This window comes from Pteropus medius, unplaced genomic scaffold (assembly GCF_902729225.1).
Source record: "Pteropus medius unplaced genomic scaffold, Ma_sr-lr_union100, whole genome shotgun sequence".
Taxonomy (NCBI): Eukaryota; Metazoa; Chordata; class Mammalia; order Chiroptera; family Pteropodidae; genus Pteropus; species Pteropus medius.
Genome location: NW_024350924.1, coordinates 3568975 through 3595642, shown reverse-complemented (window position 1 = coordinate 3595642; position 26668 = coordinate 3568975). Strand labels below are relative to the sequence as shown.

Here is a 26668-nt window from a genome sequence, read left to right as displayed (position 1 = left end):
AAGAATAGTTTAGATGGGGCCAATAGTGAGTACTAGGAGAAAAGATAGTGGGCTGTTGAAGGAATACAGGCAAGAAATAAAGTGAGCATAATAAATGTATTTGATATGTTGCAGATGAAGCCTTAGAACTTCATGACTGACTGGATATTGGGAGTGAGAAACAAGCTAGAGTTAAGGACAAAGCCCGGGTTTCTAGCTAGAGCAAATGGGTGGATGTGCTATCACTCACTAATTTGGAGAATAAAGATGAGGAGCATATTTGGAAGATACAATATTACATTTCATTTTGTTCACATTGTATGTGAGATACTTTTGATACTTGTGATACTCATGAGAATGTCTCCTCTGCAACTTCTTCGCCTCAGGAAAGTGCAAAAGATGTAGGTTTCCCTATAAACTGCTACCAAAATGACCAATTTTCCTTAAAGGGAAGTGGGAGATATTACATAATACTTTGAGAATAGAAACCAATTCTTTCATTCCTTTCTTTGATTTCTCTACATTTGGCTTTGTATTAGATATGCTCTGATCTTTTGATTTACAAGATGTGATTATCATACAATTTAATTTAGCTTAGAATATTCAATTTAGCTTCTCCCAATCCAACAAACATGGTATGGTTGGCCACTTCTAAGATAGCCCCCAGTGATCTCCACCCCATAGTACACACACTTTTGTGTAATTTACCTTGAGTGTGAGTTTAACTTTTCAACTTACTTCTAAGGAATATAATATGGTAGAATTGATGTAATAGTATTTCTGAATTAGGTTATAAAAGGACTATGGCTTTTTGGGGTGCTGTGTTTCATGCTCTACCTTAAATGTCTTGCTATGGGGAAAGCCAGCTACCATGTCATAGCAGCCCTGTTGAAAAACACATGTGGCAAATAACTTATTCTTACCAAGAGCCAAATGAGAGAGTTTGAAAGTGGATCCTCATCCAGTTGAGCCTTGAGATGACTTGCAGCCCTCGCTGACATCTTGATTGTAGTTATGTGAGAGATCATGAACCAGAATCACCTAAATAAGCTCTTCCCAGATTCATGACCCACACAAACTGTGAGATAATACATGTTTATTGTTCTCGGCCACTAAGTTTTGGGGTAATTTGGTATGCAGCAATAGATAACTTATATTCTTGATTTGCTGGCAAGGCAATCAGTCAGAATCATAGAAAGTGTAATGAGATATAAGTATGGGAATGTAGCAGTTGAGATCACATGCAATTTTATTTATTAAAGAGTTAAAGTAGTACATTAACAAAACTTTATGTGATAGAGAAATAATACCTGAACTCTTCTGAATGTGATTATCAACTAAACTACCAGAGATACCAGTCTGCTGAGTTCCTCCACAGTTATGTAAATCAAAGGCTAAGCGGTTGGCTGAAGTCAGGATATGAACAACTGAATAGTTTCTTCTGGAAAGACTTAAAATGAAGCAATAATACTGTTTTATAAAGAAATTGAAATGAAACTTCACTCTTTGGCAAGAAGAGTACTACATCATTTCTGTAGCTAAGTCTCCCAAGTCTAATGTAAACCAAGGATTATGACAATGATCCAGTAAGTCTGGCCCCAGAGCTCCCTTCAGCTTGTCTCTTGCTTGACTTTGGAGAATGAACTGGGAATGATTTAGAGTCTAGAGACTTGTTTGACAATAGGAAAATGAAAAATCTCAAGTCCTGGACCCATCCTTTGATCTCGAGCCATTAGTGCTGTAGGTTCTCTCATCCTCTTGTGTCTGAAAAATGTTCAGGTATTAGTGTCACTACCTTGAGTGACATGGCTGATACCTTGAGTAGGTAAATGATTGTCTTGTTTCCTGAGATGGGAAGTGCCTGGCCAACATCCTCTTCTTTGGTTGTATGAGACAGGGACCAAAATGGGAAAATGAGAATTGGACAAAAATTTCAGTCTAGGAAGTAATCTTACAGGGCTTCCGGTTACAAGTGGTTTTAGAACAAGTCTTTCCAGCAAAGACTATAGCAGGTCACAGCCCTAGGGCTTGGCTGGTTTTATCAATCTGGCAGTTCAGAGTCAGTGCAAAGGACATCCCCAACACCTGAAAAAAGAGTTGAAAAAATATGAGGTCTTTATAGGAGGATCCATCTCTCCCACAACCCCTGTGATCAGCCCCTTTACACTGAGACCACCCTTCCTGCTATCACTTCTAATTCCTTCTCAGGTATTCTGTCCTTTAGTTTTAGAATGGCAGTGGGGAGATAAGTGGGGGCAAAGATGGCAAGACAATGGGGTACAGAGTGTTGGGATATCTTTTGTCTCCTTAAGAAGTCCTTAAGAAGGCTTAAGAGGCTCTGCTGCTGGTGTAATCACATTCTGAACACTTTATGCAATGAATCAACTCTACCCATGTCTTAGGCCTCCTTGATTTCTAAGCAGGGGAAAATTGTTTCATTCTGAGTTCCTTGATTAAATCTTAGCTATTCTGTGATATATCACGTGAAAAAAAATCATACAAAATGATCCTCAATTAATTCTTGACTTATCAAACTAAGCAGAGAAACAACAAAGAAATTGATTATAATTTTCATCACCAACTCCTGCTTAACGTACAAGGCCAATTTTTCAAGTGGAATGTTTTATCCATCACATGATTTTCTCTTAGGAATAAGTTGACCAGATAGATCTTATAGCGTATTTTCTGTATGCTTTAAGTTTGTAATAACATTATTTTCTACTTGACTGAGGGAGCTCATATTTATTGAGCATATACTATATATCTGATAATGTTCTAAAACCTTTTATGACTTAGCTCATTTAATTCCCAAAGTTGTATGGTTAAGCTCTTACCTGGATCACACATACACAGATAGTGATGATGCCAATATATAGGAAATTGGAATGAAACCACAGTTTTGCTTTTATATAGCAACCCTAGAAAAAAATTACAAGTACAAATAATATCGCTATATTATTCAACTTTATCAAATGTTTATTTGGGAACATAGTTTGTATTTTCCCTTCTGCCAAGAGACTTCGGCCAGGTATTATATTTTTATTTTCTTTACATTAATAAAGAAACTGGTGTAAAGTAGAGAATATTAAACTAGACTTTTCTGCTGGTGTTACCATTACAGTGGCACCTAAAGTAGAAGTCTTAGATTCTTACACACTGAGTTCAGCTAGCTCCCAAAAGGTATGTCAGCAGCAGATGTCCTTATGTTCTTTGAACATTTACTTCTGAATCAGTGTTAACAAATGGGAATATAAGTTATGCAATGCCAGGATTGGTTGCATTTCAGCTTCTGCCTCAAAAGCCAGTAAATCTATCATGGCCCAACCAAGCTCCAGGGCAGTTGCTGGTTGGTAGGTATCCTAGTGTTTCTTCACAGACCTAAAAAATTCCAGAGATTTCCAAACACCCCCGAGAGTGAGTAACATGGGGTAACAGGGGCTTGGTCAAGTTGGAAGATGATTTTGGCTTTTTCTCTGGGTCTTTAGTGGGCACGTTGTTTCAGCAGTTTCACCAACCTTCTCTCTCCCAACTCCTCACTCCTTCACTTACGATTCATTTCACTAAGGGGCTAGATGCTGCCATCTCCAAGGAAGGAGAGCAGAGAAACAGGGAGAAGAAGCTTTTATACCTCAACCTTACAAATTTCACTTTCGACCATAAGGAGAGCCACTTCTTGCTCAAGAAGAATCTAGACATAATCCTCTGCCTCTATTACTTAAACTTTTCCCTTCTAATATAATAGTTTAGGGCAGCAAGATTCCTAATGATGTCTCTAGTCTAAATGAGCTTGCTCCTTTTTAGTTCTGATTTGTCTAGCTATCTGCATTGTCTCTGTGGTCTCTATTTTGTTCAGGATTCCCTGTTTCTAGATGGGAGGACCAGGTCCAGTAGGACTGGAGTTTCTAAGGCAATTAAAAGGTTATTTAAAGAAGCCAATAACAGAAAAGTTGCCCGCCCACCCCCCACAAATTACCTTAACTTGTGGATCAGAAGGGCAAGATGCTGGTGGGCTGCCGGTCCAATCACTTGTGCCATTTACACCACAACATTGCAGCTGAAAGCCAAATGCCACGAAAATGTGATTGTTAGAAAATTAACAGAACGAAAATTGTGGGCCTTGAAGGAAAGATGGGCCCTTCACATCTGATTCTATAGCAGAATTTGTCTGACCACTAGAGCTCCTTAGAACAAAGTGCTTTCAAATCCATTATACCATTTTATTCACATGGACTCTTTGAAGTAGAGAGAGCAAGTTTAATTCTTTCACAATTTACAGATCAAAAATTAGGCACACATGAGACTTTATAATGAAGGTATTAAGCTGACCATACCTAGACCCACCAACCAGTCTTAAAATCACAAAAAGTAGGACAATCAGACATTATATGCCTGCTTACATGATGTAACAGGAAATATCAGCTATACTAGTCTCACCACAAATGGAACCTGCATTAGGCTTCCAGATTCATGAGTATGGGAGACAAAGACTCTCTGACACTAAAATATCTTGTGGAAGAAACTAGCCAGATCTAGAAACTGGGCAATTCTATAGAATGAGCAATCTAATTTCTTTCCATAAATAAATAGCATGAAAAAGAGGGATACCATTATAAATTAAAAGAGATTTAGAGAGACGTATCACCTACGTGTCCTTGTGTAGATCTTGATCTGAAGAAACTATTTAAAACTAATATTTTAGGTAATTAGGAAAATTTTATTATAGAGAATGTATTAGTAACATTAAGGAATTACAAAATTTTAGGTGTATTAAAAAGAAGTTATTTTACAGGAAGGCTAAACAATACACTTCTAAAAAACACATGGTCAAAGAAGAAATCTCAGGAGAAATTTTAAAATATTTTGAAGTAAATGAAAATGAAAATACAACTTATAAAAATTTATGGGATAAAGCAAAAGCAATGTTTAGAGAAAAATGTATTTCATTAAATGCAAATATTAGAAAAGAAGATCTAAAATCAATAAGTGTCCACCTTAAGAAACTAGAAAAAGAGCAAATAAAATCCAAAGTAAGAAGAAGAAATAGAAATTAAAGCAGAAATCAATAAAATTGAAAATAGGAAATCAAAGAGAAAATCAACAAACCAAAATGTGGTTCTTTAAAAAGATCAATAAAAGCAATAAAGTGCTAGCCAGGCTAAGTAAGAAAAAAAAGAGAAGACACAAATTACAAATATCAGAATAAATACTATGAACAACTCTACACCTACGAATTTGATAACCTAGATGAAATAGACAAATTCCTTGAAAAATACAACCCGCCAAACCTCATACAAGAAGAAACGGGTGATTTGAATAGGCCTATATCTATTTAAAATAGAATTAATAATATATAACTTTGCAAAACAGAAAGAACCAGGCCCAGATGGGTTCACTGGTGAATTCAGCCAAACATTTAAGGAAGAAATTATACCAATTCTCTACAATCTCTTTCAGAGATAAAAGCAGAAAGAATATTTTCTAACTCATTCTATAAGGCCAACATTACCCTAATATCAAATCAGACACAGATATTACAAGAAAAGAAAACTAGAGACCATTGTCTTTTATGAACATAGATGTGAAAATTCTCAAAAAAAATAGCCAATTGAATGAAAAAAGGTATGAAAAAAATTATACACCATGACCAAATGGATTTATAGTGTTTCAACACTTAAAAATGAATAAGCCCTAGCGATCTGCTGTATAACATTGCACCTATAGTCAACAATAATGCATTCTTAAAAATTATTCAGAAAATTGATCTAATTTAAAGTGTTCTCCTCATAATAAAATTGAACCAAGACTGATTCAACATTGGAAAATCAATTAATGTAATCTCTTTCATCAGAAGACTAAAAAAGAAAAATCACACAATTATATCAATAGATGCAGAAAAAGCATGTGTCAAATCTAACACCTATTCATAATTAAAAAAAAACACTTAAAAAAGTTAAAATAGAAGGGAATTTGCTTAACTTGATACACAAAAATAATCTACAAAAGCCCTACAGTTAGCATCATACTTAATGGTACGAAGCTTTTCCACTAAGATCAGGTACAAAGCACTCCTTTTTAACATCATGCTAGAAGTCCTTTTTAATACAATAAGGCAAGAAAAATAAATAAAAGGTATACATATTAAGAAAGAAGACATAAAACTGCTTTTGTTCGCAGATGGTATGATAATCTATGAAGAAAATCCAAAAGAATCAACATAAAACTCCTGGAACTGACAAGTGGTTATATCAAGGTTGCAGGATACAAAGTTAATAAGTAAAAGTCAATTGCTTTGCTATGTGTCAACAATGTATATGTGGAATTTAAAATTTAAAAAAAAAGCAATACTATTTGCATTAGCACCCCCCAAGATAAAATACTTTGGTATAAATGTAACAAAAAAAGCACAAGACCTATATAAAGAAAACTACAGAACTCTGATAAACTACAGAACTCTGATAAACTTTATATATATATATAACTAAGTAAATAGAGAAACATTCTATATATATATATATATATATATATATATATAACTAAGTAAATAGAGAAACATTCCACGTTCATGGATAGGAAGGAAGACTCAATATTGTCAATATGTTTTAGGTTCTCCACAATTTTATCTACAGATTCAATGCAATCCCAATCAAAATTCCAGCAAGTTATTTTATGAATATCGACCAACTAGTTCTAAAATTTATATAGAAAGGCAAAAGACCCAGAACAAGCAACACAATATTGAAGGGAAAGAACAAAGCTGGAGAACTGATGCTTCCCAACTTTAAGACTCACTATAAAGCTACAGTAATCAAGACAGTGTGGTATTGGCAAAAGAACAGACAAATCAATAGAATAGAATAGAGAGTTCATAAATAGGCCCGCATAAATATAATCAACTGATATTTGACAGAGGAGCAAAGGCAATACAATGGAGAAAGATAGTCTCTTCAACAAATGGTGCTGGAACAACCAGACATCCACATGCAATAAATTGAATCTAGACAGAGACCTTATACCCTTCACAAAAATTAACTCAAAATGGATCATAGGCCTAAATTTAAAACACAAACGTGTAAAACACCTAGAAGATAACATAAGAGAAATCTTAGATGGCCTTAGATATAGAGATACCTTTTTAGAAACAACACCGAAGGCATAATCTATGAAAGAAATAATTGATAATCTGGACTTCATTAAAATTTAAAAATTCTGCTCTGCAAAAGAAAATTTCAAGAGAATTAGAAAACAGTCCACAGACTAGGAAGAAATGTTAGCAAAAGACACATTTGAAAAAAGACTTACCCAAAATATACAAAGAACTCTGAAAAATCGACAATTAGAAAACAAACAAACTGATTATAAAATAAGCCAAAGACCTTAACAGACACCTCACCAAAAATATATATACAGATGGCACGTAGCATATAAAAAGATTTTCAGCATCGTATGCCATCAGAGAATTAATTGCAAATTAAAACAACAATAAGATATCACTGTACCCCTATTAGAATGCTCAAAATCTGGAAACCTGATACTAACTGCTGGTGAGAATATGGAGCAAGAGGACCTTTTATTTTTTGCTGGTGAGAATACAAAATGGCACAGACATATTGGAAGACAGTTTGGAAGTTTCTTATAAGACTAAGCATACTTTTATCGTATGATCCAGTAACCATGCTCCTTGGTATTTATCTGAAGGAGCGCTCCCCCCCCCGCAAAACACAAATTGTTTGTGGATGTTTGTAGTAGCTTTATTCATAATTGCTAAAACTTGGAAGCATCTAAGATGTCCTTTAGTAGGAGAATGGATAAATAAACTGTGGTACATCCAGACAATGGAATATTATTCAGTGCTAAAAAAAAAAATAATGAGTTACAAAGACGTGAAAATGCATGGAGGAATGTTAAATGCATATTACTAAGAGAAAAAAGCCAATTTGAAAAGGCTGCATACTGTATGACTCCAAATATATGACGTATTGGAAAAGGCAAAACTATGACGACAATAAAAAATATCAGTGGTTTTCAGGGAGGAGGTAGGAGGAGCGATGAACAGGGGGAATATAGAAAATTTTAGGGTAGTGAAACTATTCTGTTAGATTCTATAATGATGGATATATTTCATTATACATTCTTCCAAATGCGTAGAATGTACCATGCCCAAAGTGAACCCTAATGTAAACTATGGACTTTGGGTGATAATTATGTGTCACTGTAGGTTCATTCTTGGTTTGACAAAAAGTATCGTTCTGGTGAATGATGTTGATAATGGGGGAGCTTGTGCATGTGTGGAGGCAGAGGGTATATGCACCATTTCTGTACCTCTCTCTCATTTCTGTTGTAAACCTAAAACTTCTCTAAAAAATAAAATATTTTTAAAAATAAAGTCTTTATATTTAATGGGTGAAAGGATATGATGTCTAGTATTTGCTTCAATATATTCTAGCAAAAAAAGCCTAGGGGATTATGAAATGACATTGGCAAAATGTTAACTGTTGAAGCTGGGTAGTACGTACTTGGAGATTCATTTTGTTATCATTCTCCTTACTATTGCATATGCCTGAAAACTTTATAATAAATAAGCTTCTAAGCTAAATTTAAAAAATAGAGAATTGAGGATTCAGAGAGGTTAAGTGACTTTCCCAAGACCACCGAATCCTGGTCTCTGGGCTCTAATTCCTTCACTGTTTCTTCTACTCCACACTAAGCAGGCCTGACAGGGCCACAGGGACTCCATGTAGTCATAGTGGCATTGTCTGAGACACAGACTACACCAGTGGCAGGCTGGGTCCCTGACCCTTCTTTATCCCCTAACACACCAAGGCAGGAATGCAGAGTTAAGATGTATGCTTGTGGGTGCGGAGGGGGTATGAAGAATAGGGTGCTGGCAGGCTAGGTAACAAGCATGATTTGGTTACTCAGGAATTCAAAACAGATTTCTTGCATTATATAATTTCTGTTTTCAGAAAAATTTTGGAAAATACACAAACTAATCTAGTATGACATATGTGGGTCTCCCTAACATCTTAGGAGGGCTTAAACAATGAGCCTATCTGAGTTGGTAAAGGATGAAAGAGAATATAGTCAACTTTGTGCCAATCAGACTGATTCCTGTTCCTCCTGTTTGTGACAGCCAACCATATTCTGAACCTAGAGGCTGTGGGCCTTAGATTCTGAAACTTTCAAGAAAGGAAGTCCCTTCTAGACCTCAGGGACTGAGGTTGGAAAATTAAGTCAGGATTGAGCTAAGGAAGATTCCATCTGTACTCACATGTTTCTGGATGGAGTCCCATGCTACCTTGGTGTTATTGTCCGAATGATATCGCTGGATGCTGTCAGTCAGGCCCTCAGCCGCAGACTTATTCAGCTGGGCAGGGCACATCCCAGCAAAGGAGACATTGCAAAAAGCAGGTGAGTTCAAGGAACAAGGAATTTCTAGTATAGGCTAGTGATTCCACTTATTCCTCCCTTTTGAATGGTCTCCTCAAAGCTAAGGAAGGGAACAGAGAGACATTCTGGACTTTTTTTATATATATATCAGAAGAAGTGCTGAGGGTGAGATGGCATTGAAGGAAGAAGCACACAGTGGCCGCTTGTGCTTCCAGAACTCTAGTACCAAGGAGGAAAAGGGACAATCAAAGCGTGGGCTCTCTTATGCACCCAAACAGATATTCTATGTTGCCAGACACATGGAGAAAAGTAAGTAGGAGGAAGATAAACTTGGGTTTGCTATTCTTCCTACTCATCCTTCAGAGCAGCATTTAAATGCAATACCCTTTGTAAAAATTTTTTCTCTTCCCAATTACAATTAATCTCTCTTTCCTTTATCCTTTCACTTTGCTTCTACCTCTAATTATAGGACTTATTTTGTGCCAACTTCTCCACTGTCTACTCCCCATTCTCAGCCATATAATAAATTGTATTCTTTATAACTTACCTTCTGTTCATACACAAAGAGCAGGATGGCCAAGGTCACTTCAGCAAGGAGGATAATTAGCAGCAGAACAAAGAACTAGGATAAAGCAGAGACATGCTCACAGCACTGATCCCAGTTCTCACCCTATTCCCACTGCACCCGGGAGCATCCAGTCATGTCTCTGCACATGGGCAAGAGGTCTTTGTTCCGGCCTGGTTGGGCCTTCACCAGCTTTCTCTTGTTTTGTGAGTAATAGGTATTCTTTTCCTATAACTAGCCTCCAAAACTCTAGAGGGCAGATCAGCTGTCTTTTCACTTTGTTCTTTCCTTCTCATGTGCCTGTCAAGTTCCATGTGCATAATGCATATGAAATACCATTCGTTGAATCAATTAAACAATTTTGGCATCAGCTTATCAAAACAATTGAGCAAAAGACCAGTAAACTAAACTGTGTGTCCTTAGAGTTTGGGGCCTGGTCCTTTCTGCAAGAGCAGAGGGATTTTGGGGTGGGGACAGGTGATGGTGGAAGTTGAGAGGAGCTCTGCACAGATGGGGTGAAGAGGTGTTTACTCCCTTTATGTTAACCACACACAACAGAAACATTTTCATTTACCCCCTCTCCTACACCTTTTTACCCCAACATGAATTTTGACCACTTAAAACCTTTCCCCCATATCTATTGTCTTCCATCTTTTGCCAGTAGTTTGGGAACTATCTGAGAACAAGACTTTCTTATTCTATCTCTAGGCTCCAGTTTATAAATTCCCATAATGGGAAGAACCAAGGTGACTGGGAACCCATACTTATGGATAAAGTGGCACTATTACGCCAAGCTCTGTTCTGGATGCACTAGAGAAATGAGCTTTTCTTTTATAGAGATTATGCCAAAATCTAAGCATAAAGGTATTCCTCGGGATGGTTAACTGACAAGGAACAACAGAAAAGCTCACGTTAGACCTCAATGGCTGCAGCCTAGGCCCTTGCCTAATTTGAGCCACTCATACTATGGTGTATCTCATGCATATATGAGATAGGGAAGTATCCTCTGACATTTTTAGGGGGGGGTCACAGTACTCAGAAAAATCTAGAAAACTAGATTTTCCATTATTTAGCAACTGAGTCATCCTGCAAATACATACTAATGAGAGGAGGTTTTAGGCAGATGGATGACAGTTAATTTCAACCCAGACATGAAAAGGAAATAAAATGCTATGAAGGGAAATCACAATGACAAGTGTTGCTATTAACAGTAAAATGGATGCAAGGTGGATAGCAATACCCATCCCTGGGACCCTAGTCAGAAACAAAATACTATTGGTCTAGACAAATTTGGCTGACCTGAGACGCCAATTTTATGTTTCTATGATTTCTCTGTGCCATTAGGTGAGCTACCAAGAAACATCTGCCTGGGGCTTAAGACATGATATCCCTCCAATTAGGGGACCACCACATCTGCTGTGAGAGACTTACCGACATAAGCAGGCACTTGTTCTCCTTGATGGAGCCCATGCAGCCCAGGAAAGCAACCACCATGATAATGGAGCCGATGATGATGAGCACATTGCCCAGTGTGAGGGAGGGGAGGTTATGGAAGAGTACCCCAAAGTCATTGTGGATCAGGAAGTATATCCCAAAGCCCAAAATGCAGCAGCCGCAAAACTGAAAGGAAGAATCCCACCACATTCTTAGGTAAAACATCGTTCTTGAATATCTCATCTGCTCACTTACTTGAGATTAGAATCACCTTTTCCCATTGGCTCTATCAAGACTCTGATGAATAACCTTTTTACCCAGCTTTTCCCATGCACCTAGAAAACAGGTGACCCCAGCTTCCTCCTGTTAATGTCCCATGAATGCTTCATCCTACCTGTATCAGACATCATGGGAAGTTCACTTCTGTGTGTAACACAATATCTTCACATGTCAGATCCCCACTACCTTGTTCACTCAACTGTTTACACATGGTCTTCCCTTTGGAAACCACAACCATGCAGAGAAGGGGTCCTGTTTGAGAAGTTTGTCTTGCTAGGTAGAAAAATGGAGAAGCCAACTTTTAAGAATCTTCTCATAGAAATGTAAGTACCAACTCATCCTGTACCTGAAATTTGATTGCTAAACCTCCCCAGAAAAGATGACTTCCCTTTCAATCAGCTATTCTTCCAAGAGGTCCAGGGGGCACGTAAAAGCTAGAAAAAAAGAGGCACTCAGTGCACAGAATGTAGTTTCAGGTGCCTCATCAATAGATGTCAGTAGTGAGCAGTAAAAGCCTAAAGCCCCCAGAGAGAGAAAGCGCATCCCCATAAATAACTGCACTGGTGCATTTCAATTTTGCAAGCTTATACTGTGGCAGGATGGGAAGACTAGAGGAAAGGATAATTCCCTTCTTTTTTAGGCCGGTTATGCTGCACATGGCCCGGGCATGCATGAATTGCCCTCCACATGATGCTCTTTGGTAGAGGAAAGAAGTAGAATGTAGCTGGGAGGAGGTGAGCTCAGCCACACTCAGAAGAGACACACTTACCCAAAAGAGCAAATTGAAGAAAAATAGGACATACTTCAGCAATTTCAAGCTACTCATGCCCATGCTGGAATATTCTTGCACTAAAAAGTGGAAGGAAAAACAGAGGAAGTAAGTGTCCCAGCTTTGCAAGGTAGCTCCAAAGATCAGAGGTCACCAACATTCAGGGGTAAAGGATCCTCAACATTACCTTGGATTTGAGCTGTGACTCTTCTCTGGTAAGTTTCCCCAAACTTCCTGCTTTCTTAGTTTCTGAACTGAGGTGCCAATTGGCTCATCTCAGACACTCATGTTTTCTTCAATTCAGTAAACCAAGGATGGTGTCATTGAATTAAGCACTCTAGAAGTAAGCTAGAGAGCCACTCTTAGGGGAGGATGAGTCACAGAGACACACAGCAGGCCAGTACTCAGGGACTAGTACCTGGGCACTTACTCAAGAGGGCAGCACTGGGGTCAGGGATTGGCCAGTCAGCCCGCTGTGGAGAAGGCCCATGGCTTAATCAGCTAGTTCTTTAAATGCCCTGAGATGCACATACATACTACATGTGGTCTATAAAACTCTCCACATGAAGGTGGGGGGGAACTTACCTATGCCTCCCTCATTCTTTTATTGAAAAGACCTTTTGATGTTTTTTTTTTCCTAAGATACTATAGGAGATGCAATCATGAGGAAGTAGTAGCTATCCTCCAGAATATGTCAATCTTACAGCAGAGATAAAATTGGCCAACAAAGATCCAATGGAGAAATGAAAAGAGAGTTTGAATTTTTAAAAAATAGATTTTTTTTCTTGATGAGGACATCAATATTCAAAGTCTGATCTTCAATTCTAGAGAACAAGATACACAATTTTGCATTTTCTCTCAGAAGTAATGAGGTTCTAAAGAGTGACTTGTATTTTAAAACTACCCATGAGAGCAATATATAAAACAGAATGTCAATTTTTGTTTATTTTTCCCCCATTAGAACTATGCCTTTTCTAGTGCATAGATTGCTTGTACAATTCATCCTACCTTCTTTGCCATGTGAAGGCACCCAGAAATCAGATGGTTTTGAGGGATGGTTCAGCCAGGTTATAGATAAGCCTGATGAACTACTTCTGTTCCATGACACAGTAATTTCTATTGAAAAGACCGAATACTTTTATCTATTTCATACTGTTTCCTTTCCCTTTACTTTGTCCTTTTTTCTTTTTCTTCTTGTCTCGACCTTCAAAATTATTCTTAATCCTTCATCATTACTTTAATCAAGTTAAAATAAAATTAATTAGATTGTAATGTGTTCCAAGACCCCAAGTGAATGCCTGAAGCTGCAGATAATACCAAACCCTATATATATTATGTTCTTTTTTGCTATACAAAGTTTGACATAAAATTAGGCACAGTAAAAGACTAACAACAATAACTAACAATAAAATAGAACAATTATAACAATATACTATATTAAAAGTTATGTGAAAGTAGTCTCTCTCAAAATATCTTATTGTACTATACTCGTCCTTCTCCTCCTCCTCCTTCTCCTTCTTCTTACCTTTCTTCTTCTCATTACGTAAGATGATACAATGTGCATGTGATGAGATGAAGTGAGGTCAATGATGTAGGCATTGTGACATAGCGTTAGGCTACTATAAGGGTGACTTGAATACAAGCACTATGATACTGCAACCATTGATCTGATCATTGAAATGGCTACTAAGTGACTAAAGGGCAGGTAGTGTATACAGTGTGGATACACTGGACAAAGGGATGATTCATGTCTCAGGCGGGACAGAGCAGGACGGTGCAAGATTTAATCATGCTACTCAGAACAGCATGCTATTTAAAACTTATGGATTGTGTATTTTCGGACCTTGGTTGACTATGTGTAACTGAAACCATGGAAAGTGAAACCATGATAAGGGGGATGAAAAAAAAGTCCAATGATTTACAACACAGTCTTTGAGGTCAAACTGGAAGTCAACCCTCACAAGTGCTACTAAACAGCTATGTGAGATTTAGAAGCCTACTTAACTTTTCTAGTCACATGTATTCCTATGTAAAATAAGGTAATACTTATACGTGATAGGGTGGATGTGAAGATTAGATGATTTTACCACATAGATAGACATATGCCGAGTACTCAATAGATGGCACCTGTGATTATATAGTCTTAAAGGACCACTCTTGTTTATCAGGAAAGGATGATAGATTTGAGTGTTTCTTAGGCCTCTGTACTTTGACCAAGTATCTCATAGACTAAGAGACATCTATGGAAAAAAATAATCTTATTCGTTTTATCTAGAATTTTTAAATTAATTTAACTCTTAGGATGTGACATTTACCAGTCTTTATCTTCAAATCCTTGAGAATCCTTACTGTAGCCCTTTGCACAGTAATAAAAGATGAGTATGTCAAGTCCCAAAGAACAGTACATTATGCCATAGAAATTCAAAGATTTTCAGCTGTATTTTTTTAAATGTAAAAATATAAAATCACATATTTAGGTATGTGCTTTTGGCCAGTATAGATTGGCAGGGACCAGATTTATGCTCTCATCCAAAAACAACCAAAAAGTGTACAAATTATAAAAAATGTCTCACAAGACATTGGACATCAGACAACTTTCAAAACTCAATCATAGGAAAACAAACAATTCCATTTAAAAATGGGCAAAATATCTAAACAGATACTTCACCAAAGAAGATACATGGATGACAAATAAGTACATGAAAAAGTACTTTACTTCATTAGTCATTAGGGAAAAGCAAATTTAAACCACAACAAAATACCAATACCTACCTGCTAGAATGATGAAAAACAAAACCAACAAACAAAGAAACAAACAAAAAACTAACAATGCTAAGAGTTGGTGAGATATGGTGGAACTGGAACTCTCATCCACTGTTGATGAGAATGGAAAAGAGTATAACCACTTTGACAAACAGTTTGCCAGTTTTGTAAAAAGTGAAACATACACTTGTATGATCTAGTCATTCTACACCAAGGTATTTATCCAAGAGAAATGAAGCATATGTTCATACAAAAACTTGTACAGGAATATTCATAGAAGCCTTATTTGTAATAGCCAAAATCTGGAAAAAACCCAAAGGTCATCAATAGATGAATGGATAAATAAACTATGGTATAACCATATAATGGTATACTACACAAGAATACAAAGGAATGAACAGTTGATATATACTATGACATAGATGAACCTCAATATAATTATGATAGGTGAAAGAAGCTAGACGAAAAAAGTATTATAGAATTATACACTTGAAACCTACATAATTTTATTAACCAATGTCACCTCAATAAATTTAATAAAAATTTAAAAAGTAAGTACTCTAAGTCCAGTTATATAAAATTTTAGAAAGTGAAAATTAATCTATAGCAACATGAAAAAAGATCTATAATTGCCTGGGGATAGGGGTAGAGGAGAATGAAAGGAAGGGGAAATAGATGGGTAATAGGAAAGGGCAAGAGAAACGGATTACAAAAGACCACAATAATCTTTTGGGAGTGATAAATATGTTACCTTGACTGTAGCAACAGATTATGCATGTATACATACATCAAAAGGCCCTTCCTCATTTGCACTTGTCCACCTTTCCAAACTCATGACAGCAGTCCCTGTCTTATACTTTAAAATTTAGCAAGCAGCATTGAATACTTACCTCAATGCCTCCTTCCTTACTTTTGCTCATGTGGTTTGCTGGAATGTGCCCCTTTCTCTCCCTCTGACTCTTTAATTTGGTTAGCTATTAATCATCCTGAGACTCAGGTCAAGCAGCACTTGTCCAGGAAGCCTTCTCTGATTGTATCTATTTCTTCATGCCCAATCCCCACTCTCCACAAAGAGTGCCTGTAACATCTGTGCATCTCCATTATGGTACAAAACACTTTGTTTTATAATTATCTCCTCCTTCGGTAGAATATGAGCTCCTTGAGAGTAGGAGCTAGTTTATTCATCTTCGAATCTTCAAGGCCTAACACAGTACCTGATTACACTAAAAAAGTAAGATTGTTGAATGAACAAATGATGACATTTGCTCATTAATTCTAAATAATCTGGTATATGGGATGATCATAATATTGCAGAGTCAGGAGCCTTGGACTTGAGATTTATTCTGCCAATAAATTAATTTCTTGGACATGGCAAATAGCTTACACACAAGAAGACTGTGCCAAATGCCTCCTAAAGTCACCTCAGCCCCAGTAATGGGGGATTCTATGATAGCTGCTTAAGACCCCTGTAATCCAAGTGTCCACAGAGTACCAACTAATAAGGTGCCCACAATCCTGGGAATATCCTCATTGATTCTTTACTTCACAGACAGGAAGACTAACCTCTTCTTTCTCTTTCCCTTATTTTCCACTTATTCAGACTCATACCAAATTAAAGGAGAAAAGCTTCCCTTTTAGTGAAATTGTTAATATTGTTACCACAAGCAATGATGGCCCCAGTTTTCATGTAAACCCAGAGAGAATGCCACCCTGTTCCCCTTTCCCTTTATTTACTATGACTGGCCAATTATTGAACTCCCACCTCTCCACCCCTCCCAACCCCTCTATTTGAAAAAACTGACACCACTCCACAGTCAAAATCTGTGACTCCCGGCCCCATGACTCATGGCTCTGTGAAAAAATTCTCTAACGTCATTTTCCAGGAAACATCTATAACTGAATTGCAGTTGGCTGTGGCCACCTCCCACGGCTCAGTGTGAAGGCAAAGGATGAAGTTTACACTTTAATTTCCTTCAAGCAAAGTGCTTGAGCAGGTAAACTGTCTTGTGGATTTCTAGTTGAATCCCTCTCTTTTCTTTGACCCATACTTGCAGGGCCATCTAATCTAGTCTTGAATTTAATCAAGTTTAGAAGTGGCTAAGTTTGGGCAGAAGCTTCAAAAAATAATCAAATCTTGATCTCCACCTTTATCTGATCCAATCTTAGAGACCAATCTGGAGTCACAGCAAGACAGCTTTGGTGTTACATAGGCTGTCATATTTATGAGATATTAAAAAGTGTTCCTCAAACAAAACAAAGAAAGCAACAGAGAGTAATAGGAATTCATGATCAGATAATCTTGGAAATAAATGGGATTAAATAAAAATAAGCCACAAAACAATAAACAGTTTTTCTAATGAATGACTTCTAAGAAACTTGTTATATGCTAATGTACAATGTGGGTCTCTTAGAGAAAAGTCTACTTATATACTACAAACCTATCCTTATATTGAAGATTACTTGCTAACAGCTCAGAGAACATAGTGTTCCATGGAATATAGTTTGATAAACACTAGTAATGGAATCAAAGAGATTTACTTTTGAGTTCTGGCAGTGCGACATACCAGAAACATGGCCTTGGGCTACTTGCTTAACCTCTCTAACTTTTACAATTTCCTCATCTTTAAAATGGCAACATCAATATGTACCTCACAGGTTTTTCTCAAGGTTAAATAAGGTAATATTTCCTAGATGACTCAGTACCAGAGTGCCCAGTTCAGTGACTACTGACTAAAAGATCAAGTTCCGAGTTTCCCTACCAGTCCATTTCTACGGGTAACACAGCTTCCTGCTAGATTTTCAAAAATAAAATACATCGGAGCCAGGAGGTCTTTAATAATCCTTTGATTATTTCATTCTTTTTGGTAAATACCTTTAAAAAAGCTTTGTGTGCCCTTTGCATAAAAATTTAAACAATGCAGTACAAAGAAGAAAGCATAAAATCTTTTGAAACCCCACCGCCTAGAGATAATCACTACTAACATTTCAATGAACATCTTTCCAGACATTTATCTACATACATTTCTCACTATACAGATCTATTTGCCAATTTATATGGAAGAGGATGATGTTCAGCAAGGTATCATTGGCTTCCTATCCCTTCCTACGTGGAGCCTGTGGAGGTCTTTGGTTCTTCAGTGAAGAATATTGGGGCCTTGATTAAGTAAAGATTTTTCTAAGTAGGAAAGAAAATCTGTTCTCCACAAGGGCCCCCAAATTAAGGCCCTCCTACCAAAATAAATTTAGATATATGATAGAGTTCACTGAATCCTGAAAAATGTCAACTTCTTCATAAACATCTTATTTATAATTCTCACATTACTTGTACAACTTAAGTGTCAATAGCCCTATTTTGTAAACAGGAAATTCAAGACTCAGAAGACCTATATAATTGGCACAAGATTCCCCCACTAATAATAAGCAAAGACAGGGCTCAGGCCAAGATGTTTCAGCCTCCCAAAACCATACTCCTTCCATTGTCCCAGGTTCCAGTTTTGTGCCTTCTGCTTCCCAACTCAACTCACGTGCTACAAAATGATGAGCCCCCAGGAAGATTCTTTCCATCTTTCACAGTTTGAACCCCTGTGGGAAGTGGCTGAGAAATAATGGGGATTATGCAAGTGTGACTTCTTGAGGGAGTAATAGACAATTGTAGAGGGAGAGATGATACTAAAATAAAACAAAACAGAACTATCAACTTTTATGCATTAGTTTTTTCTCATCTTTCCATCACTTTGTCAAAGGACTGTGTCTTATTTCTTTCTGATATTGTGGTCTGGTGAAAAATTTTTCCCTTCAAGGCTACTCTCAGGGGAGAGGAATTAGTGATTTGTAGAGAGAAAGAAGGAAGAAGCAAAGAGGAGAGAAAAAAATAAAGACAAATCCAGATGATCTTGGAGGCTCATTTTCTTCCATTTGGAAGCTTAGCAAGATAACAGCTCAACAAAAAAATTATGGATTCTACTAGCAACTGACCTAAGACAAGGACCAAGAATATCAATGTCTTAAAAGACAAAGAAAGACTCAGGAACTATTCCAGATAAAAGGAGACTGAAGAGGCATGACAGTTGAAAGCAACGCACGATCAGAAACTTCCTTTTGCTATCAAGAATATGAACGGAGCAATCAGTAGAATCTCAATAAGATGTGTGGCTTGTTAATAGCACTGCACCAGTGTCAATTTTCTGGTTTTGATCACCGTAATGTGGTTATGGAAGGGAATGTTTTTGCTTGTAGAAAATGTGCACTAAAGCTCTTATGAGGAAAGGATATCATGCCAGTGATTACCCTTAAATAAGAAAACCAGGGATGAATAAAGAAAATGTGGTAAAATGTTAATATTTGGAAAATCTGGGTGAAAGGAATTCAGAAATTTTTAGTACTATTTTTACAACTCTTCTGTAAGTCTGAATTTTTGTCAAAATAAAAAGTTTTTAAAAAGAGTTAAACATGAGTAAATGATCTAAGAGATTCTAATGTCAAAATCATTACAACTTAAGTCTTTGATGGTATAAATACTGAGATTCTATCATAGCTATTTTCAGAAGAACAAACCATTGGATAATTCTTTAATGCCTCTATTTGCTCCTGATATAGAGTAAATATTAAGCCGTGAGTTCAAATTTACTTGAATTTTAAAAGAGTTGAGGAGTCAAAATTATTTATCACCCTTATTCCTTAACTAGTTCTTCTGAAATATAAAATGTCTAACAAAAGTTTGACAAATTAAATATATATTAAAATTATGGTTTTCTAGCATATTGATTTCAGATCAACTGAATTTATAATTAAGTTGTATTTTTATTTTGCTTATGTTAAAATGCACTGGAAATTGAAGGAACAAAGAGCAAAACCTAGTGATGCTTATTTAATAAGAAGTCTATAAGAAAGGGAGAAGATGGATTTCCAGTCACAATGGCAGAGTAGGTAAATGCTGTGCTTGCATCCTCTCATGACCACATCAAAATTACAACTAAACTACAGAACAACCATCACTGAGAATTGCCTGAAGTATAGCTGAATGAAAGTCCTACAAATAAGGACATACAGAAGAAGCCATCTTGAGACTGGTAGGAGGGGCAGAGACACAGAATGGGCAAGTCCCATACCTTCCATGGCAGTTAAAAATAGGGAGGGATATCTCAGCTGCGGAGGTCCCTCCTGAGGAGCAAGGGGTCACAGCTCCACACCAGGCTCCCCAGCCCAGGGTTCCAGTGCCGGGAAGAGAAATCACAACTCCTGGCTGTGAAAACCAGCAGAGATTGTGGCTGAGTGAGACAGAGGGCAGCTGGAGTTGCAGGTGTTCCTCTTAAAGGGCCATGCATGGACTTACTTACTGACCAATGCTTGGGAAGCAGCTTAGAAAGCACCAGGGACATACATGAAGGAACCGAATTGTCTGGCTTCAGAGCAAGAGCTAGAGGGGGGCAGCTTTCTTCAACACAGAATCCATTGTTTCTTTGTTGAGCCCTACTCCCTCTCAGCATGCAAACACAGGTGGCTGCTATATTTGAGTCTTCATCAACCTGGCTAACATGGCCTTGTCTCACCCAACTTGCAGGTGCTTCTAGTGGAATTTCCATACAAACAGCTTGTCTTGGCTCATGCTGTGAACTTTCCTAAAATCTCTCAAAGGTTTATAAATCCCCAATAAGGAGCATCTGGCCTTGGCATGCCCTATACCTCTTGCTGAGCAGCCCCAAGCCTGGCATTGGCAACAACTGGTCTCGGTTCCTGGCTTGGCCTCTCAAGGCACCTCTAACCCCAAAGTGGGTGGTGGCCATCTGTAGATTGTTTTGTGGCTCAAGCAAGGGGGCCCCAGGTAGGGCACAGGCTGTGGCTGAGTTTGGCCTGCAGCAGGGCCCCTCTCAGGAGGCCCCAGGCTGCATGCCTAGGGGCTGGCTTCAAACAGAGCCAGAGCATCACCTGGGGCCACATATAAGAATGACACGCTAAAAGGGCAGACTGGGCAGGCACCAGAGCCCTGCTAAAGTGAATCCTGTTCCATAGGGTCAGCCCCTGCACAACAGCTCCTCCACTGTGGTCACAGCCAATCCTCACAATCAATCAGCCCAAAGGTCAACCCCTTCCGTTGACATGCAAACAGTAACCAAGGCTCGACTACAGCAGGAAGGCACACACAGCCTACACCAGGAACATACCTGGAGCACCCAGCTCATAAGAGCAAGGAGATTGTGCCACTGGGCAATACAGGACACCTACTACATAAGGCCACTCTATTAAGACTGGGAGATATAGCAACCCTACCTAATACATAGAAAGAAACACAGGGAGGCAGCCGACATGGGGAGACAAAGATGTCCCAGATGAAAGAACAGAACAAAACTCCGGAAAAAGAACTAAACAAAATGGAGACAAGCAATCTACCAAACGCATAGTTCAAAACACTGGTCATAAAAATGCTCAGTGATTACAGAGAGAACTTCAACAGGAGATAGGAAACGAAAAATGGAGATAGAAAACAAAAAGGAACCAGTCAGAAATGAGGAATACAACAACCAAAATAAAGAATATATTAGAGAGAATCAACAATAGATTAAATGAGGCAGAGGATCAAATAAGTGATTTAGAAGATAAGGTAGCAGAATATACCCAATCAGAATAGTAAAAAAATAATAATAATAATCAAAAAATGTGAGGATAGATAAGGAACCTCTGGGACAATATCGAGCATACCAACATTCACATCCTGGCAGTGCCAGAAGGAGAAGAGAGAGAGCAAGGAATCAAAAACCTATTTGAAGAAATAATGACAGAAAACTTCTCTAACCTAGTGAAGGAAATATACATACAAGCCCAGGAAGCTCAGAGAGTCCCAAACAAGATGAACCCAAAGAGACCCACACCAAGACACATCCTAATTAAAATGCTAAAGGTTAAAGACGGAGGGATAAAAACAGCTAAAGGGAAATCTCCAAGTTCCCTTTAAAGCTTAAAATCAGCAAGAGAAAAGCAGTTAGTTACCTACAAGGGAGCTCCCATAAGACTGTCAGCTGATTTCTCAACAGAAACTTTGCAGGCCAGAAGGGACTGGCACAAAATATTCAAAGTGCTGAAAAGCAAGGACCTATAACCAAGATTACTCTGCCCGGCAAAGCTATCATTTAGAATTGAAGGACAGATGAAGAGCTTCCTGGACAAGAAAAAGCTAAAGGAATTCATCACCACCAAACCAGTATTACAAGAAATGTTAGAAGGACTTCTTTAAGAAGAAGAAAAGATAAAAAATATGAATAATAAAATGGCAATGACTACATATCTATCAACGATTACTTTAAATGTAAATGGATTAAATGCTCCCATCAAAAGATAGGGTGTCTGAACAGAGACAAAAAAAAAGATCCTTACATATGCTGCCTACAAGAGACTCACTTCAGCTTGAAAGACACACACAGACTGAAAGTAAAGAAAAGTAAAAAGATATTTCATGAAAATGAAAAAACAAACAAACAAACAAAAAAAGCTAGAGTAGTAAAATTTATGCTAGACAAAATAGACTTTAAAACAAAGGCTATAACAAGAGACAAAGAAGGACCCAGTAATCCCACTGCTGGATATTTATCTGAAGAAACCCAAAACACTACTTTGAAGGGACATGTGCATTCATATGTTCACTGCAGCATTATTTACGATAGCCAAGATATGGAGACAAGGTGGGTATCCATCAATAAATGAATGGATAAAGAAGATGTGGTATATATATATGTACAATGGACTATTACTCAGCCACAAAAAAGAATGAAATCTTGCCATTTGCAATGACATACATGAACCTAGAAGGTATTGCGCTGAATGGAGTAAGTCAAACAGAGATAGACAAATGCCATATAATTTCACTTATATGTGAAATATAAAGAAAAAAGTAAACAACAGAAACAAACTCACAGATACAGAGAACATTTTGATAGTTGCCAGATGGGAGGGGTTTTGGGAGAGGTGGGTGAAAAAGGGGAAGGTATTAAGAAGTACAAATTAGTAGTTACAAAATAGTCACGGGGATGTACAGTATGGCGTAAAGAATATAGTCAATAATATTGTAATAACTATGTATAGTGTCAGATGGGTATTAGATTTACCAGAGTGATCATTTCATAAGTTATATAAATGTCTATGTTGTACACCTGAAACTAATATAATATTGTATGGCAACTGTAATTGAAAAAAATTATTGAAAGAAAAGAAAAGGGAATATAATGTATGGAGGAAAGAGAATTCCATAGAGAATTAGGAAATATTATAAATAGTTAAATAATCTGATGACTTTGGACAAGTCACTTTACCTGAAAAATAAGTAGAAAGGAAACATTACAATAATAGCTAATATTTATTGGACTGTCATTATGAGTTGGACACTGGACACTGTATTTGAATCTAAATCTCCAAGTTCTTTTTAAGTAACGACATTCTAAGACTTGGGATATAATGCTTTTATTTTATTTTATTTTATTTTATTTATTTTATTTCAATTAAATTTATTGGGATGACATCAGTTTATAAAATTATATAGGTTTTAAGTGTACAATTCAATAATATGTCACATGTATATTATGCTGTCTGTCTACCATCGAAAGTTAAATTTCCTTCCATCAAATGATTATATGATTACAGCCTTGTGGCATCTTTTCTTTACAACAATTCTTGGCCAATAAATGTGATGTACTGATGCTACTTCTTGGATAGGAACTCTACTGTGTGCTGGTGAAATGGGAAATGAATAGAGGGCTTGCCTCTGTCTTCCAGCACCGACCAATGGTCTCCTCTCTGAGTGTCACCCATTGGCTTTGGAAATGTATTGCCTTCCTTTTTCCAAAGCCTGCTTACAGATAGCCTTCCCAAACTGACCACCCAACCTCCAGCTGTGATCCTCTCCTCCTATGCCCCAGCGGCCACTTAGAGGCCCGCTCTGTATAGCTGTCTAGTTTCTCTTTGTTACTCTGCTTCAGCTCTCTGCACCAGCAGTGGCAGCTGGGTTCTGGAGCTTCCTGAGGACAAGTGCCCGGTCCCTAGGCCCAGGGTAATCTGCATACATCAGATGCTCACTCGGTACAGGAAGTGCTGTGGGCTGACTAATGTAGAAACATAAACCAAACCACCATAACTAAATCAACACAGTATTTCCTGGAACAGAAGCTCAGAGAAAGAAAATGGCTGTAACCTCGAAAAAAGCTCCACCCTTCCCTCTACGAGTGGAAAATCTAGATTGAGGAAGAAAATATCTGCCTCTCTACCCTCATTTCAGGCAATATCCCATCAATTCTGTCATGTAGATGTCTCAGGTGTGGCCCCATCCAGTGCTAGGCCGAGGACCCACCTGGTTAAGGATCTTGCCTTTTACTTTCAGGTGCTAGGATTCTAGAACCAAATATGAGAAAGGGATATCCACTTCCTATGGTCCTGCAAACATGGCTGGTTGTATTCCCATCTTGCTTACTCTCATTTATAACATACTTGGGGGTTCACAGGTCTTAAGAGCTTGCATATACTCTACCCTGTCTTGAATGCCATTATTCTCATTCTCCACAGCAAACTCATACTTCTTCGAAAATGAACCCAGGTAGTCACCCTCTAGCCCAGGGAGTTTTTGACACACTCCTAAACAACCCCTGGGTTTTGTGTACACTCTTATTGTAGAAAAGATCACATTTTGTCACTTTGAATTTCATAACAACATCCATTATCCTTTTGTCTCCAGCACTTGGCACTATGCTTAGCCACTGGCATGTTGCAAGACAGGAATGAGGAAGAGGAATAGGACTCAGGTTGGGAGTCCAAAGATTTCTGATCAGAGGTCAACCTGAGGACATAAGAACCTGAAGATCAACAGAATTTGACCTTTCCAGTTTGTGCTTCTTGTCAGTTACCAAAGGTGAAGGCCCTTAGGTTGTGGTAGTCACGAAGGGATGGATTTTGAGTCATTCCCTGTGTGAAAAAGGTGCCCAACCCTTTCATTTAAAGGCTAAATATTCTTAACCAGCTGATACAGGAAACATCACAGGAAATCGTGTTTTAGCTCAGCCTTATCTCCAATTCAACTGAAATTTCAAAACAGTGCGGATTCTGGCAGGGATTGAGAAAGCAAAACTTTTTTTTGTTTAGCCAGCAGCTAAGATTCTGCTTTTGCTCAGCTTTCTTCCAAAGCACTTGAATACATATCTAATATCTCTTAGCTCTATGAATTCCTTAAGGTCAGGCCTCTTTGACAGACAAACATCCTCCTACCTTGCCCATCCCCTCCCTACCATCATCTTCCAAAGCACAGTGCTGACCCCAGAGGGTGTTTGATGCCTGATTGTTAAATAACTTTGTTAAAAAGTCTGATCTTTATTTTTAAATTCAAGGTTCAATAGCTTTTGAGGTGCTTTGGCATTCCCACCACTCACTGTTAGGTGGGTGGTTGTCATCTTAGGGAAATTTCCTCTCCCTTCCAAGCCAGATACTGGCAGGTCCTGGAAGGAGAAAGTTTCGATCTAGAGTTCCCTGTGGTGACCTGACCCCCAGCAACTATGGTGGTCACAGAAACCCAAGACCAAAGACTTTATGAGTCTATGACACCTCAGTCATTAGTTACGGGGCATAAATTGGAAATACTGCAATATCCAGTTTCATTGACTGGAGCATGTCATATTTATTAATATTCTTGTTTTGAACACCAATGATAAGTTTATTTGAGAGAACTCTGGTGGTCACGATACCCCTTCCTGCCATTTGAAAACAAAAAATGTACGTGTCTCTTAGAAGTGTCTAACTTTCACCTCTTGAGATACAGATACTGACCACATCCTTTGTTCCTGACTAAGCTGGGTGATTTGTAGTAGTCCTTGTATTTAGTGGCTCTGAGGAATCACAGTAGGAGTTACTAAATTTACATTTGAAGTTTCCTCAGATGAAGTAGACCTACATCTCTCAGTTACCTTTCTAAATGGCTCTGGTTGTTGGTTCTCTTCGCACTTTAAAATTACAAAACCAATCTTCTAAAGACCAGAGCATGTAGAAAATCTCTCCAATTTCATCTTGCACAGAAAGCTCCAGGCATCAGAAATAGTCACATACAGAAATTCAATTTTGGAAACAATTTAAGCACAAGAATGCCCTGACCCAAAGAGATATCAGATAATGGAAACCTGATTAATTAAAAGTCTTTCTGGCCTGATTGCCTTTTGAGGATTACTAGGATCTTGCTGATCCTTTTACTTCCTACACATCTTTGTGAAAGAGAAGCAGAAGATTTTAAGTGAAGTATCTGGAAACTCCTAAGCAGATACCTTCCCCACGTTATATAGTTTAGGTCTCCGCTGTCAAATCAGATTAAAATGTCATCGGTCTTACCTTTTGCAGGCAATTTTCTTCAGTCCTTTAGGTAGAATTGATGATTATCCTATAGGTGGCCGTGAGAAGGCTGGTAACACGGATGTTGAAACTATTTGTGTAAAAGGAGAAGTGAAGGGAGAATAAATGTGATTGCACTGTGACAA

General features: G+C 37.8%; 1 protein-coding gene across 2 annotated transcripts; it reads right to left on the bottom strand.

The window, feature by feature from the left end:
• Positions 1-1210: 1210 nt before the first annotated feature.
• On the bottom strand, positions 1211-26668 carry CD53 (CD53 molecule). 2 transcript variants are annotated; one of them, XM_039841153.1, is made up of 8 exons: positions 26523-26668; positions 12414-12493; positions 11363-11551; positions 9914-9988; positions 9248-9343; positions 3953-4033; positions 2814-2897; positions 1211-2064 (listed from the first exon to the last, which is right to left on the bottom strand). In XM_039841153.1, the coding sequence occupies exons 2-8, from the start codon at positions 12474-12476 to the stop codon at positions 1993-1995; spliced, it is 660 nt and encodes a 219-aa protein (XP_039697087.1). In that variant the 5' UTR covers positions 12477-12493; positions 26523-26668; the 3' UTR covers positions 1211-1992. The 2 variants fall into 2 exon arrangements, with proteins under 2 accessions (XP_039697087.1, XP_039697088.1); XM_039841154.1 differs by lacking the exon at positions 26523-26668 and adding an exon at positions 12601-12752.